Source organism: Genypterus blacodes, unplaced genomic scaffold (genome assembly GCF_046128005.1).
Source record: "Genypterus blacodes isolate CSIRO-AG114 ecotype Tasmania unplaced genomic scaffold, CSIRO-AGI_Gbla_v1 ptg000055l_1, whole genome shotgun sequence".
Classification (NCBI taxonomy): domain Eukaryota; kingdom Metazoa; phylum Chordata; class Actinopteri; order Ophidiiformes; family Ophidiidae; genus Genypterus; species Genypterus blacodes.
In genome coordinates, this window is record NW_027466867.1 from 3,388,741 (window position 1) to 3,404,590 (window position 15,850).

Here is a 15,850-nt window from a genome sequence, read left to right on the forward strand (position 1 = left end):
CAAGAAGCAATAACAGTAAAATGACACATTATCATACAAACAAACACAGTTTATGACTCATTTGAGGTCATGTGAGAAGCTCAGATGCTGATTGGCAGCTGTCCATGGACCAGGCTGGAACGCAGAGGTCTTTAGAGCTCCGGGGGCCGTGGGATGGAGGAGGATGAAGGAGGAGGAAGGACGCTGATGGGCGATGTGGGTGAAAACAAGGTCTGGAGATATGTTGGTATTTTTTATGTGAAAATTCCATTGACTTCATCAAGAAATTCTTTATCAAGCTAATTTATTCCATCTTCATGCTTGGTGCGTGCATTTATCAAACAAAACGTTCCAACAAATACTTGAGTTTGACTCAAATGCATCTGTAACAAACTCTGGGCTAAAGCTAGGCTAACTAGCAGAGTCCTGACAGGATAAAAACCCCTTTCCAGGTTAAGAGGTGACTTTACAAAAATGTCAAAGTTACTGTATTTAACAAAATACATTTCCTTGACTGGAAGTTAGCACAGGTTTAATTGTGAATCTGGTGTGGCAGTGCTTAAGCTAGTAGCTGCTAAATCTGGTCAGTGGTGATACGCTAAAGTCAATTCAGAGTCAAATCCCTCAGGACTTTAACAATGGACAATGGAAAACCCCCAATCTAGCTCATTTGGGGCAAAGACAACAGGGTCAAAGGTCATGAGGGTTTCCTGGCCCTGCGAGAAGATATTGGGGTGGTATCTCGCTGTGAACGTTTGTTGTTCCCACTGTACAGAGATGAGATGGATGCATTAGTGTGGGCCTGCTGTTGTCTCAGGGCACGGCGAGGATAAAGGGGCCCCCCGCTGAGCAGCAGGATGTCCCGCACGGCCTCACGGAAAGGCTTACTGACAAAGCAGTACAAGAAGAAGTTGACAGCCGTGTTGAGCATGGCCAGCATGTTGGACAAGTCATAGGCCAGGTGAACACGCCAGTCACGGTGAACTGAGGACACGTACAGGTGGTAGATGACCACAACACACCTGGGGGCCCACAACACAGAGAAGACAGACGTGATGGCAAGCAACATGGCCGTGGTTTTCCCGAGGCGGCGTGGCGGGGCTGATTTAGGCCCCTGTTCTTCTTGACAACACTGCTGCCTCTGCCTGACCCTTAGAGTGTGAATGATCAAAGAGTTCAGCACCAGAAAGATGCTGCAGGGCAGGAAGTAGATGATAGTCACATGTGTCCATATGAGGACAGTGTCCAGGGATGTGGGCGGATGGCTGTTCCTCCACATATCTGACCACCAGAAGAAGGGAACACCCGACGCCAGGGACAACACCAACACCACTGCGATGATCTTCCGAGTCCGCTCCGGGTAGCTGATCTGCCGGTGGAGAAGCGGGTGGCACAGGGCCACATATCGGTCCACGGTGAGGGGAACGGCGGACCAGATGGATGCGTGGTTGGCAGCGAATTCGGCAGCGCTCACTGAGTGAAGCAGGAGTGTAGGGACGTCACGGTGGAACACGGCTGTCTCCAGCAGAAAGCCAACAAAGATGATGAAGAGCTGAGAGAGGATGTCTGAGGCTGTCACTGCTAAAAGGTAATAATATAGAGCTTTCTTGGTGCGGGATGCCAGTCTGGACAGAGCCACCGCTGTGAGGATGTTCACTGACATACAGAAGGAAAGGGACAAAAACAGAGAAAACGTGTACAAGTTAAAATTCAGCATACACGTTTAAGATAATACGTTTTAGAAAAAATATGTGTGCTTTATTCAGGTGTGTAAACATTATGAAGACACTTATGCATGCATTTCCTCATGTGGTGGACTCCATACTGCTGTTCTTGTTATTGCAGATGGGTAACTATTTACCGGCTTTGACTGGATCTAATGTCCCTTACGGTCAAGTGCATTAAGAGAATTCCTTTGGATAAGCAATCCATTTTCAACCTGTCCCACATGCTCCAGGACGATTTGACAAATCACTTTTCCCTCTCTGTTCTCCATCAGGTCACCTATGTGCTTCCTGTCCTGGCAAGTGGATCATTCCAGAGTGTCCGGATGTCTCACTGCCCCTACTGTTCCGGTCCTTCAGTGCTTTTATAACGGCAGCCCTGAAGCGGAAAACATTATTTTCTTACGTTTCCCTTCACACAGTTGGGGAGGCGATGTGGAAAAGGGTTTTGTAAGATTACAGGCAGGTGCATGTTATAAAGGGAAGGACTGGAGCTGTGGTGATCCTGGCAAACTCAGAGGTGTGGAATGGTGGTAAGCTCCCGCGCATCACATCTTTTAAATAAGAGCCCCTGGATAATAAGTCCCCCTTTAAGTAATCCAAGGTTGTATCGGGTGTTCAGGAAAAATGCCTTCTTAGCAGTATGAGTTACAAACTATTGATTTGAATAGTCTGCTAGCAGAGCGTCTCATATCTCTTTCATACTATTTATAAACAACCTGTTTTTCCCTCAAACTTCAGCAGAATATTTTCCTGTCCCCCTGTTCCCTGCTGTTTGGTGGAAAAAAACATCTCCAATCCCTCACACACACACACACACACACACAGCTGCTGACTCGGCCTTCTGGCCTTTAGATTTCCCACTGGGGGCATTTTCTGAGCCGTGACCCTAAATGAAGCCTTGAGGTCGATAGAATGATTTAACAAGTCATCTGAATGTTTCACACCATCTCCAAACTCCATTTAGTGTAAATCTCCTGGATCAATAACATCACCATCATCAATTCAATCAGAGGCCCTGCACGGTAATGTGAACAACACTGAAATGAACACTGTCCATCAAAGGGACAATGTTTATCATATAGGGAGTGCTGAGATGTTCTTTCTTCTTAGTAGGACTTAATACTGGCTAAAGAAGTATTCAGATTCTTCACTAAGAAACAATTAGAAATACTGAGATGGAATAATACTCCATTACAAGGGATTTAAATACTAGTAAATAAAGGTAAACACGTAATTAAGTGAGGAAGGAAAGTATGTAAGTAAAGAGGGAAAGAGTAGTAGTACATCAACGTCAGATAGAAAACAAATACAGGAAAAAAGTAGTTAAAGAAAGAAATGTGGATAGAGGTCAGGGAAGAGATATAAAATGATTGAAAGAAGAAAAGTAATTATGAACCAAAGAAGGAAAGAAATGTGGAGGGAGGCAGAGAAGGGGAAGAAACAAGGACGGCAGGATGTCAGGAAGGAAAGACATGAGAAGAGTGGATCGAAAGAAGACAATCTGTAACTGGTAACTGTAGCTATCATCTGAATGTACTTTAAGTCTAAGAGTATACCTGGTACTCCCACACAGAGGAGGGCACTGTAGTAGATGACAGGGATGAAGCCCAGGACACATGGGGACCTCTGCAGCTCTTCAGGTTTCAGGTTCAGCTCCTGGTGGCCAGACAGCGTCACATTAGGCCTGTGAAACATGGCCTCACTGCTTCCCCTGGAAATAACAACAGGATGAATAAACATCTGAAGTCGGGGAGATGATTGACAGGTACAGAGACCTAGCACAGAAAGATCAAGTTCAGAGGTCACGGTTGTTTATTCTCACTTCCCACAGCGATGGAACTATCACAGTCCTTTCCCATCTCTCTATGTGGCTCAGAACTTCTCAATCAAAGCATTTTGTATGACAGAAATGAGAGAGGAGAAGCTGATACAATTACTGCAAATTAATGTCATTATCTGGAAACAATACAGAGAAAGGGAGACCATTGCCTTAGAATAAAAACAAACTTTCAGGACTTTATAAGAATGCAGACATAGTGGAAACATTTGACCCTTATTTTAATGAAGTTTTGTTTTTGCAGGTTCCGTCTGGCATCTTTCTGTCACATCCTTGACATATGGTGAGTTGTTTTTCTGTGATTTCAGGTAAATGCTGTTTGCTTTGCACGCTTGTTTATTTGCCTTTGTGTCACACTGTGGTAGTAAAAGTGGGTGAATTCCGTTTGGACTCAGTCAATTAGTCTGAGAGCAGATGGGGCAGACAGAGAAGAGCCTGTCACTCATCACCCTCCACTGATTCATTACCAATCCTCACCTTTCACATACTGCCATCCATCCTGTTATGCTCTGTCTGTCGCTGCTCCCCTGTCTCACTCCACTCATCCATGCAGAGTATTTGGACTGTGTTATCTCTGACAAACTCAGCTGGCGTCAGCATCCTCAATTACATCACAGCAGCAAGCAGCTAAATTTTGAATTCTGTCTTTTGGGTGTACAATGTCCATTTTCACAATTCAATGGGAGATCAGGAGCTTAAAGATGCTCCAGAAAGCAACATGTGTGTCATAATTTTTGACTCATTTGTGACCCATTTACTTCTATCTGAATCCAAATCTGAAAACCTTTTGTTTGCACATCTCAGAGTGGTCCGGCCCTGAACACCATCATCTACCCCGGAACAATAAAAATCCCAACAGATAAACCCAATGGCAACCATCAAGTAAATGAGTAATGCATTTCAGGATATAATGTGGCAAAATAAGGACTGCTGGTGAGTATTACCAGTAAAATGTACTGAAGCATGAAGACATTAAGGGTTAAACTGTTGATTCATTAGGATGTATCTGGTGCATGTTGGAATATATATCGACAGAAACGGAAAATTAAAGATACAAGGATTTGCAAGAAAGGGTGTTGAGAATTACATAATGAGATTTTTCCGATTTTCTCCAATTTTCCTGTTTGCCGGTATGTTGAAGTCTTATCTCTGCACAAGAGTCATAAATCTCTCTTTCGCTCTCTCTCTCTCTTTTTGCCACAGCAATACTTTATGAGTCTATGTTGAGGGATTGAATATCTGAATGTGCAAAGTAAGTAGTAGTGAGTTTCCAGGGTTGAAAGAGAAATGCAAAGAAATGCAACTGAGTGTATCTAAAAAAGAAATAGAGTGCTCAGGTTACATGTTGTCTGTCTGTCTGTCATGTTGAGGTTGATAACTTTTACTGTCCTGTCTTCTCTGTAAAAAGAAGTTATGGTTTGTTTTTCTCTTTCTCCTGTCCCGTGATAAGGACATGGCAGCACGATCCAGAACGCTCCCAGGGTACAGGGTTTATGGCTTAATCCAGGAAATCAAGGAAATGTCCCAAGATCCCAGAAATGCTAGGGATTCCACTTTGATGATGTCCCAAAATACTTCATCTGCTCAAAGGCCAGTGGCTATTTTCTTTATCACATAAAATACACTCATATTTCATATTACACAACACAAACACACACGGATGATGTAAGACTACACGCTTAAAAAGAGATGATGTCGTCTTATTAGGTATTAAACGTCAAGAGGAGGTGTAATGATACAAACACACATTCACCCATACTGGACAACGACACACATGTGCTGCATAAACAGGAAACAGGAAATACATGAGGAAGTGTCTTACTCCAGTTGTTATCTTTACATGCCAGAGTAAATCAATTTACAATCTCATAATCTGGGATCAAATACTCAGTGTTTAAATCATGTTTACACTGATAAGATGGGGTTTACATGATGTATGGAAAAACCCCAGAGCAATGTATTGCCTTAAAGTGCAAATGGATTTTCTCTCTCAATTCCTTCACATGTGACTAAAACACTTTTAGAGGTGTTTAATCAAGAGCCTCTCAGTTTGATCACTCAGTAAATGTCTCCTATCTCAGGGGAAATTGTTTCTATATCGATGCGATGTCTGAGTCCAAGCATCAGCAGACATTAGACAGAGTCCTCTGAAAGACGTCAGCACTGAGGGGAAACCTCTGTACGCGCTGAAGATCAGAGGCCGAGGCCTGCTTCTGATTAAGACTCTGTTTTAGACCTTCTTCCCAGGGCTCAAATCCAGCTGGAAGCTCTGTGGGGGGTTCAGTGCCCGGGAAGCGAAGATGAACTCTTGTGTGTGATGTCTCTGTGCACCACTGAGTCCTTTTAATTATTCAACAAGGGACAAGCACCTGAGAAAACAGTCACTACAACCACATTCAAACACATCCAAGCACATTTATTCAGTACTAGACTTATAGGCTTATACTAATAGCTTTGATGATACAGACCACAGATCATTTCCAATTTAGTTGACTTTACCTCCAATTCAATTAAGTGGGACATGCCGTACTTTTCCTGCCACTGCATTTATCTGATGACCGATAACAAACAGCTTAGAGACTTTTAGACATCTCAAGAGGAACAGAACAAACAAACAAATCTGAACAGGAACATCCTTCTAGTTAACCTAACTAACAAATGACATCTCTGCAACTCAAAGACAATAACTGGGATTTTCTTATCACTTAATCCAGACATTGGACAGGTAATCAGCAGTTTACATGACATAATTCATTATTTCAGATGAGAGATGATTTGAGATTCGATCAAATGAGAGACCAGAACCCATGCAAGCTCTTCATACGTAAGTCTGCTCACCACTGAGTCGCCATGCGGCCATTTACTCTGTTACATGAAACCCACACATGTTAATATATCAATGATTTAACACCGGGACAGGGACCATTCTTCACTATGAGGTCTTTTGAAGACTATGTTTCTGTACATTTTTACTGCTGATACATATCACTCTTAACTTGAGTAGATTTTCGATTATTAATCTTCTTTTGCTGAAGTACTATGAGCTTCACTTTGAGATTGAGCTCCTGTGAATGTCAGAGTGCTGTCATGTCTCTGAGGTTTTATGTTTCTTCCTATTGTAACTCTGAAAGGTGCTGAAAGGTGCTGACGTTTCCACCAGTTTCATTTTCAAATTAGTCTTAGAATCCGTTAGAATGCTTGAATTCAAGAAGCAATGATGGAGCAAAGTACCAAATCTTCTCTGATGAACAAATTGATTGAGTTTGAATTCTAGTTCAGATACCCAAACTTTCTGAAGAGAGCACTTTACGAGAACGTAACAAATGTCACAAATGGAACAGTTAATATAATGGGGATTTAAGGGATTTATTTTTGGCTGATTTGTAGAGGCTCTAGAAATTAAGGGATTTTTTAAACGACTTTTGTCATCGAGTGTGGAAGGATTTTCATTTAAAATCGAGTTTTTAAAAACTACAACAAACCAATTTCTTAAGATTTGAGTTTAGTAGATGAAAGAAGAAAAGAAATTTACATTATAAAAAATAAAATTGCAAAAGTATCTTATAACTAGGAAAATAAAAGAATCAGAGAATTTGTGCAGCTTTTTAAAGTTCACACATCTGAAACTCTGACATGTATTCAGGTTGTTAAAGAGAATCCAGAGGAACATTTTGGCTCAGGAATATGATGAACAAATGCTGTCAAAGTCAAATAACAGGGAGGAAAATAACAAAAAAAACCTCTTGACATAAATTCTAAGCAGAGGTCAAGATGATGTCAGTGACCAAACAACTGTACTTGATATCATCCAGAGCTTCTCGCTTCCTTAAAATAACTTTTACAATAAGAGTAAAAGTACCAACATGTGCGGTCGGTGATGTTTAACAGCAGCGATTACACAAGAAACAGAAACATTTGAAAGGTTTTACAGCAGCTCACATGTAAACACATTCCTTTGTTTTTCCTTGTTTGGTCAGGAGAGCTCCCTACCTTCACATCCGGCTTCCACACACACGCTCCTCCGTCCTCCGAGACGATCCTGAACATCACTGCCGCTCACATTCACAAAACGCTGAGGAGATACGGAGGAGGAAGACAAGGAGGAGGAGGAGGAGGAGAGCTCCAGGCGGCCGGACAACCAGACAACCAGTGAGTGAGGGGAGGGAGAGGGAGAGAGAAAGAGGGAAGGAGGGGGCGAGAGAGAGAGAGAGAGGGTAGGAGGGGGTGAGAGAGAGAGAGGAGAGAGATGATGAACTTTTTAGAATTCAAAGTGTGAGCACAGCTGATGGGGTAAAGCTGGTCAGTCCTCTGGTTCTTCTTCTTCATCCTGTTGTTCAGCTTGAAAGTCTTCTAAGTACTTAGAAGAAGAACTGCTCACAAACTCCGTCTCCTTGGCTTTTGAGACTAAGTCGTCTTCAGCCTCTGAGGGCCTCTGAGGTTGAACTTGCGAGGATGGGACTGATCCCTGTTGGACCTCTTGCTCCCTCGGTTTCTGTAAATCTCTTTCCATCAGCACATTCTCAGTTACACACACATTTAGCAGTGTTTTACATGCACACTCTCTCTCTCGCCCCCATCCCTCCCTCCCTCCTTGGGCCTTACGTCTTTACTTCTGAAAATGTCAATGTAGCTAAACTTTCTGTGTCTGGAGAGGAAAGAACAGACGTGACAGACTAAAAGGTGAAGTTATCCAAGTAAAAAGGCTTTTTATTGCTTTTACCTGAGCTGACACGAGCTTGCATCAGCTTCAGCTTCAGGCGGGAGAAGCAGGATGTGATCAGAATACAAATGATGCCTTCAATAAAGAAGTAAGTAAGAAAGAAAAGAAGTAAATGAAAAACCCACTGACATTACAAAATGTTTGTACGGACAGAAAACAACATAACCTCCCTGAATGCAACACAAGCATTAATCTGCTGATGTGTCCATTATGTGATCACACACACACACACACACACACACACACACACACACACACACACACACACACACACACACACACACACATACACGCACGTTGCACCCATCAGAGGAGCAGGGTGAAGCATATGAATGGACTTATTACAATCATAAAACAGTGCATCTTCCTCATCACTTGTTTACTCTTTAACCCAGGCTGTTTGGGCTCTGACTAATTGCTGGTACTGCCTGTGCGTGATTCTGCGCTTTGTCATTCACTTTGATGCCGTGTGAGGTCACATAAACACGGGTCACATGTTTATCTGCAGGCTGACTCGTCACAGCAGGAAGACGCTGTGATATCATTTGCACTTTGGAATCATCACTACATTACTATATGATAACTTCCTTCCTTCTTTCCTTCTTTCTTCCCCTACGCACCTTGCTTCCTTCATCTCGTCTCCCATTCCCTTTGTCTTATCTCCTTTACCTACTTTCATTGTATTCCCTCCTTCCATTCCCTTCCTAAATTCCCTTATTTTAATCGTCCATTTACTTATTTTTCTTCCTCCCCTCTCATCTCCCTTCCTTTCCCTTCCTTCCTTCATTCCCACCAAATTTCCTTTCTTACTTTCCCGAGTTTCCTTCTTTATTTCATCTTTCCCATCTTCCTTCCTACCACCTTTGCATTCCCTTTTCCTTCTTCTCTCTCCTCCTTTCTTCTGTCTTTCTTCCCCCCTTTTCCCTTTTCCCCTGTCTCTTTCCATTTTCTATTCTTCACTTTCTGTCTTTCCTCCTTTCTCTCCTTCCTCTTTTCTTTGCTCTCTCTTTCCCCCCATTTGTGTCCTTGTTTCTTTCTTCCTTCCTTCCTTCCATCTTTCCTTCTCCCTTGCATCTCTCCCTCATCCTTATTTCACTCGTTCCTTTCCTTTTTTCTTCATCATCAATTCCCCCCGTCCTTTCTTTCCTCTCCTCTCCTCTCTCACAGTCCCCTTCATTACCTCCTTCCTTTTATTTCTTCCTCGCAGAAAGAGAGAACGAAAGAAAGACAGAAGCCCGATGAAAGGCGTGTTGGGTAATGTGATCACTATTTGGCAGCAGATGCAAAGATCAGCTCCTGAACACGACGAATAAGTCACAGAGGTGATTTCACGCCTGTCGGCTCTATAGGCACAGCAGAATTATGCCGGGAGCCTTTATGTGTTTGTCCCTCACAAACAGCCTCCTGCGGGACATTAATCTCCCTGTGGAGCTGCAGATGAGGGAGGAAAGGAGGAGAAAGGAGAGCTAATGGAGGTGGTTGGGCAGATAAAGTGAGCTCCTCTCACAGGTCACCTCCTCCTGGCCGCTGTCCACAGTGTCACTGAGTGCAGCTTTCAGGCAATAAGGCGCTGAGCGGCTGTAACCTGAGCGGCTTCACACGCAAACACACTCTTCCTCACCCCTCATCTTCTGCCACACTGGGACACAATATGTCTCCGTTTAATTCAATTCTTTTCTTTGCTGTCGTCATCTTTATTTCTTCTGGTTTCTTCTTCTTTTCTTCTGTGTCCCTTTAATTCCTCATCCTGTTGTTCCCTTTTCCTCCTTTCCTTCTTCTTTTACGTCTTTCTTTCCATCTTTCATTCATTAATTACCGTCGTTTGTTCAGCTCCTGTCTGGTTTCTATCTTTTCTCCTTCAATTTTATTATTTCCTTCCTTTTCACTCCATCTATTTTCGCTCCTAACCCTCCATTGTTTCATCTCCTTTATTCCTTTTCTCCCTCCTTGATGAATCTCTTCATCTAACTATCCTCATCTTCCTCAGTTCCCTGTCCTTTTCCCTTCTTTTCACCCCTGTACCTTTCTTCCTTTCCTTTCTCTCATCCTTCCCTTCCCTGTGTCCCTTCTCCCCTTTTCCTCCTACGTCATCTATTCTGTCCCATCTTCCCATTTAGCGTCCATTTGCACTCACTTCTAATACAAAAATGACTGCTCTGCTTTGGGGGAGGTATGCACTCTTTCCTAGTTTCTACTCGGAGGAAACTTAACTCCACTCTTCCTTCCCGTGCTTTTATTTACTTTACCTTCAATTCTGTGTTCTTCTGTTATGTAACATCCATCCAGTCTCCCTTTACCTGACCCTGTGATATCCTACTATCAGAAGAATTTTACATTTGCTTACTTCACATCATACCAAAGCAGTGAGACGCTCTGGCACAGATCCTCCATGTTTCACTGCGTTGGGCTCTCGTTGTGCCTGTGTGGAATAAATGGTTTTGGTGAAGCAAAGTGAAGCATCAATCCACAGCGATGGCTTCATCCGATTACACTGCATCGCTTTGTAAACACAAAGGGAAAGAGCCAGAACTAACAGAGGAGTTAAACCTGCACCTCATCACATATAATACCATGCTTGATTGGTCAATTCTGAGCTTGACAGACACGTAAAAGGAAGGTAGAGAAGTTTGCAGTGTCTCTGTGGAATTAATGGGATTCCTTTTTGTGGTGTTACACGTCAATACAGTGACATCGACTGTGACTGCCGCAGCGTGACTGCAGAGGACCTTCACTGCTTTGACCTCAGCTGGATTTCCTCTCCGCCTGGCGATTCTTTAGTGAAACATGGAGCAATCTGCAGAGGGAGACGGATAGCTATGAGAGTTTGTTGATGAGCTTGAACCATAAGGAGGTGAACCAGTGCAGTTTCCCTTCATGCTTCATTTATGACCAATTCTTTTCATCATTTCTCCTTTCATTTCACTTCTTTTCCCTTCTTTCCTTTCCTTTCCTTCCTTCATTCCATCCTTGATTTCCCTCTCTTTTCTCTTTCTGCTTTACTTCATTTTCTTCTTTCTGCAATTTATGCAGTCAGCTCTTTTCTCTTATCCTTTGATTCCCTTTTTATCTTCCTTTCTTTAAAAAAAAAAAAACGAATACTGTTATCAGCCACACTCTGATGTAGCTTTCCTGCCATCTAGTGGATATGAGATGGAACTGCACTAAGTAATAATTGCCCATTGGTTTGTTTTACAAATTGCAACTGGCGATGTGGCAGAAAGTACACACACACACACACACACACACACACACACACACACACACACACGCCCAAAATACTTGCATCATGTTTTCTTATCCGTAGTTATTATTATAGTTTATTATGTAATAGTGTTGTTGTTTTTTTAAATGTGGATGGATTTGCTTCATTGTAAAAATTACAGCGCTTTTTACATTTTGCAACATCAAGAAGGGGTTCAGTGTGTCCTTGATGAATGCAGGTCAGTGTGTGTGTGTGTGCGTGTGTGTGTGCCTGTTCAGTAGATAGGAGCTGTAGCCTGAAGCAGTGACTAAATGAGTCAGTGTGTCATGCACATTACTGACACGCCAGTGATGAACACTGACACACATCTGAACCAGAGTGTGTTCCACTACAGGCACGATGTAAAGAGTAACGTGCAAAGATACATCTTTACACACAGAACGCCTGGACAATGCCAGCGTCTTAAACTTCCTCACCACTGCCAAAGTTCAGTCGGTGTGGCTTTCTTTAAAGATGTCGGTCTGATCAGTGGACTGTAACCTAACGTGATGGAAATGTGCTCTCACTTCCAACGCAGAAAAAATAGAAGAAAGAAAGAAAGAGACAGTTTAATGTGGAAAATGGTGGTAGACATTCTCCAGAGGGCCCGAGACAAATTACATATTTAACATTTTTCAGTCAATTTCAGCTGGTTTACATTCCTCTTCCTCACCACATCAAAGTCTGAATGAAAGTCAGGGAAACACGGCCGGGGACAGATTGAGGTTCTGTCTGTCTGTCTGTCTGTCAGTCAAGGTGGTCCCCTGTCCCACTTTAACATGCAGACCCCCTCCCCCCTCTGCACAAACACACACACACACAAACCCATCAGCACAGGGGAGGAAGACTACATGACAGATGACTGAAAGCACACTAACTGAAAGGATGCTCAAACAAAACACGGCCCGGGCCCAAATCAGAGTCCGGATGCTCCTATTGGCTCTCTGTTGTCACCTGGGACCAGCTGCTGCAGGTAAGAAACTCTGCTAGGTTGCATCATTTTGTACTTTTCTACTTTGTCTACTTTGTCTCAGTCTGGACTTTAGAACAGATTTCCCCCCGCTGACGGTTTGTGAAAAAGCAGGCTGTGATTTTACAGGAAGAACACGACCCACAAAGAAAAGTTGCATAACTGATTCCGAATCATGTTCTCCTTTTTGTCAGAGGAGGGAGGAAAAGGAAGTGTCAGGCGTTTATAAAGAACCAGAAAGAGGAAGAATGCTCTATGAATCAAAACTAGATAGCAGCGGATACACTTCTAGTTTAGTTTGGATATTTTATGAGGTCATTTTCCCCCTAGAAGTCGGATTTGACGACTTGATGAGATTAGATGTTTGCAGTAGAGGATGGATGGCATGGTGTTTGTGTGTGTGTGTGTGTGTGTGGGGAGGGGGGCTGGGATTACAAGCCTCATCTGAGTCAAAGCTTTAATTAAACGTGACCCACAATCCCTCAGTGTGCAGACGAGTCAGGTCGCCCGGACGGATCAATGTCATGGATCCTGATGATCGCTCATTTCCCCTTCTCCCCAGTCTCATCATCATCTATGGACATTCAGCTTTACTTCTCATAATGTTGTCGCGCCTCCAATAACTGCAAAGCCTAGTTTGCCTGCCACAGCTAATCTGAAACTATACTACTCAAATTTAACCCTTTAAACCAAGGACACAGCACAGCACTGAACCTCTTCTTCGTCCTCTTGCCTCCATCAGGCGTGTTGAAAGTCGAGAGAACCCCCGACGGAGGAGGAGGAGGCGACACCATCAGTCACTCCGCGGCCCTGGTGTGGCACCTGGAGGCTCTGATGGCGCAGGGAGACAGCAGTGACGTGTCACTCAGGGTGGAGACACCCAACGCAGAGGAGGTGAAGGTGATCCAGGCTCACTCCCTGCTGCTCTCCCTGCAGAGCTCCGTGTTTGCTGACATGTTGCTGAGCCGAAACAACAACAACAGCAGCAGTCTGGTACTTAAAGAGAGCCCGGACTGTGCCGCTGTGTTTGATAAGTTCATCAGGTGAGACAGCAGGACTGGGGAGTTTATTATAAAACATCTAAAAGTCTCAATCTAAATCTTAATATCATCCAAACAACTGAACTCATACTGTATATACAGGGATCAACTTTAGGTCGCTTTCTTTATGTTTGCACGCCCTCTAGTGGTGGTGAAGCTGCAGTTCTATAAGCAAGGGACAAAAATAAATCAAACGGATGGATGAGAGGAAGACAGGTAGAACTGATGTATGATAGAATAGAATAGAATAGATTACTGTAGTCATTTAAAGTCCGAGTCAGCAGTTTGTCAGTGGACAGCTGTAGGAGCTGTGTTTGTATTTGTAAGCACTGTAACCATGGGGATGACACGGGTGAGGTGGCTACAGATGTTGGCTTCAGGGCTTTCACACTGACACTTTGTTGAGATGGCAGAACTCAAATTGCCACATTTCTCCCTGCAGGTACCTGTACTGTGGAGAACTGAGCCTTCATCTGGAACAGGCCATGCCTCTGCACAGGTTAGCCACTAAGTACCGTGTTCTGGGTCTACAGCAAGGCCTCACCCAGTACATGACCCAGAACCTGGCCCGGGACTCTCCCTTGGGTCACGTGGCGGGCTGGTATGAGTACGCTCTGCAGGCCGGAGACGTGACCCTGAGGGACAGCTGCCTCCAGTATCTGGCCTGGAACCTTTCCTCTGTGCTGCGGAGCGGAGAGTGGAGCGTCATCAGCAGCCGCCTCCTCATGTCACTGCTGCCGCGCTCCGACCTCGTCCTGCAGAGCGAGATGGAGCTCTTTGCCGCGCTGGAGGTCTGGATCGTCCAGAACGACCCGGACGGTCTGACTGCAGAGAACGCTTTGAGAGCCGTTCGCTACGCCATGATGCCGCCGCGGGAGCTCTTCCGCCTGCAGACCCAGTCCTCCATCCTGGCCCGGTACCAGGAGTCGGTGCGTGACCTGCTGTACATGTCCTACCAGTTCCACTCGGCCTCGCCACTGCAGATGGCCAAGTTCTTCGACGTGAACTGCAGTCTCTTCATGCCCAGGAACTACCTGTCCCCGGTGTGGGGCTTCTCCTGGAACATCAACAACCCAACACGCGACGACCGCAGCACCAGCTTCCAGACCCAACTGGGACCCAGCGGCCACGACGCCAGCAAGAGAGTGACCTGGAACGGCCTCTTCTCTCCTCGCTGGGCAGCGCTCAGCTCTAAACCCACCAACACAGACGCAGGCACCACGCAGCCGTCACGTGTAGAGAGAGGGCGGCCTCGCCTCATCGTCACGCCGGCCACATCCAGCGCAGACTTTGCAGGCGTGAACTTCCAGAAGACGGTGCTGGTGATGGCTCAGCACAAGGGGAAGGCGGTGGTGAGGCACATCTATAACTTCTATCAGAGCACGGAGGAGAATGAGGATTTCTTGGAGGAAGCCGACCTTTACCGCAAGACGTCTGATTACGTCGCCGATGGTTCCCTCTCCATCCATATTATAGTGAAGCCGCTGTACCAAACCCTCACTGCCAGCAAAAAGTGAACCTTGACCTCCCTCTCTGTCTCTGAGTGACATCTGACCTCATCTTTAGTGTTTGGGGAAGATGGATCTATTTGTAAGTTGGTTTATCGCATTTCTGGCATCTAAATGAGTTCAGATCCCCTCTAAGATCCAGGATGCATCACAACGTATGAGGTTAGGAGAGTTGGATGTTATCTGTGTAGTTTAGTTTAGTTTAAATCTTCCGTTTGAAGGATTTGGAATTAGGGAATTAAATATTCAAAACAATATTTAACATTGTCTTTGCTTTTTCCTGAGAGTTTTGCATATTTGTAGTTTTCTTACTTATAATTTAATGTGTTTTTATCTTAGCTTTGCTTTTATATTGTCCTCTTGTCTGGTTTTTATGGCATTTTATTTGACTTTTACTTTATAATCTATGTTGAGAAAAGTATCAAATAATTGTATTGTATGAAATAAAATATTATGAATAAAATAACAAATTACAGCGATGTAAACTCAATAAAAAACAACAACTTAACTCTTAAATTAACTTGAGTGTAAAGGTCGTAAACTGAATGTTTATCCAAGTGCTTGATTATTGTTATTTATTCATATTTATTATTTGTCTCGTATTGAATCTCTTGTTGCTGAACACTGATTAAAAGGATGAAAAATAAAAACACGACTTTACAATTCCTTAATAATGACTTTAAACAACACTCAGAATATTCAGAATATTCAGAATATTCAAATAGAACGCAGAAGTAAGTCGGCGTTGTACTTACACACAAACACACAGAGAGGACTACGGTTCCCAGCATGCACCGCGCTGTAAGCAGGAAGAACGTTCTCTCGCAG

General features: G+C 43.9%; 2 protein-coding genes across 4 annotated transcripts; one reads left to right on the forward strand and one right to left on the reverse strand.

The window, feature by feature from the left end:
* Positions 1-478: 478 nt before the first annotated feature.
* Positions 479-10,978, reverse strand: gpr142 (G protein-coupled receptor 142). Of its 3 annotated transcripts, none has more exons than XM_076151675.1 (4): positions 10,608-10,978; positions 7,534-8,338; positions 3,263-3,417; positions 479-1,635 (listed from the first exon to the last, which is right to left on the reverse strand). In XM_076151675.1, exons 3-4 carry the CDS (start codon positions 3,399-3,401, stop codon positions 677-679), a joined length of 1,098 nt encoding a protein of 365 aa, XP_076007790.1. In that variant the 5' UTR covers positions 3,402-3,417; positions 7,534-8,338; positions 10,608-10,978; the 3' UTR covers positions 479-676. The 3 variants fall into 3 exon arrangements, with proteins under 3 accessions (XP_076007790.1, XP_076007791.1, XP_076007789.1); XM_076151676.1 differs by having other exon boundaries at positions 7,534-7,615; positions 8,264-10,978; XM_076151674.1 differs by having other exon boundaries at positions 7,534-10,978.
* Positions 10,979-12,389: 1,411 nt separating this feature from the next.
* btbd17a (BTB (POZ) domain containing 17a) lies at positions 12,390-15,758 on the forward strand. The gene is made up of 3 exons (XM_076152283.1): positions 12,390-12,477; positions 13,217-13,517; positions 13,957-15,758. The coding sequence occupies exons 1-3, from the start codon at positions 12,390-12,392 to the stop codon at positions 15,029-15,031; spliced, it is 1,464 nt and encodes a 487-aa protein (XP_076008398.1). The 3' UTR covers positions 15,032-15,758.
* Positions 15,759-15,850: the final 92 nt, after the last annotated feature.

Bases quoted from the DNA above. Each gene is read 5' to 3' on its own strand.
- gpr142 (XM_076151675.1), bottom strand. From the start codon at position 3,401: ATGTTTCACAGGCCTAATGTGACGCTGTCTGGCCACCAGGAGCTGAAC. The intron at 1,636-3,262 runs GTATACTCTTAG...TCTGTATGTCAG, and splicing joins CCTCTGTGTGGGAGTACCAG to TGAACATCCTCACAGCGGTG.
- btbd17a (XM_076152283.1), top strand. From the start codon at position 12,390: ATGCTCAAACAAAACACGGCCCGGGCCCAAATCAGAGTCCGGATGCTC. The intron at 12,478-13,216 runs GTAAGAAACTCT...TGCCTCCATCAG, and splicing joins CCTGGGACCAGCTGCTGCAG to GCGTGTTGAAAGTCGAGAGA. The intron at 13,518-13,956 runs GTGAGACAGCAG...TTCTCCCTGCAG, and splicing joins GTGTTTGATAAGTTCATCAG to GTACCTGTACTGTGGAGAAC.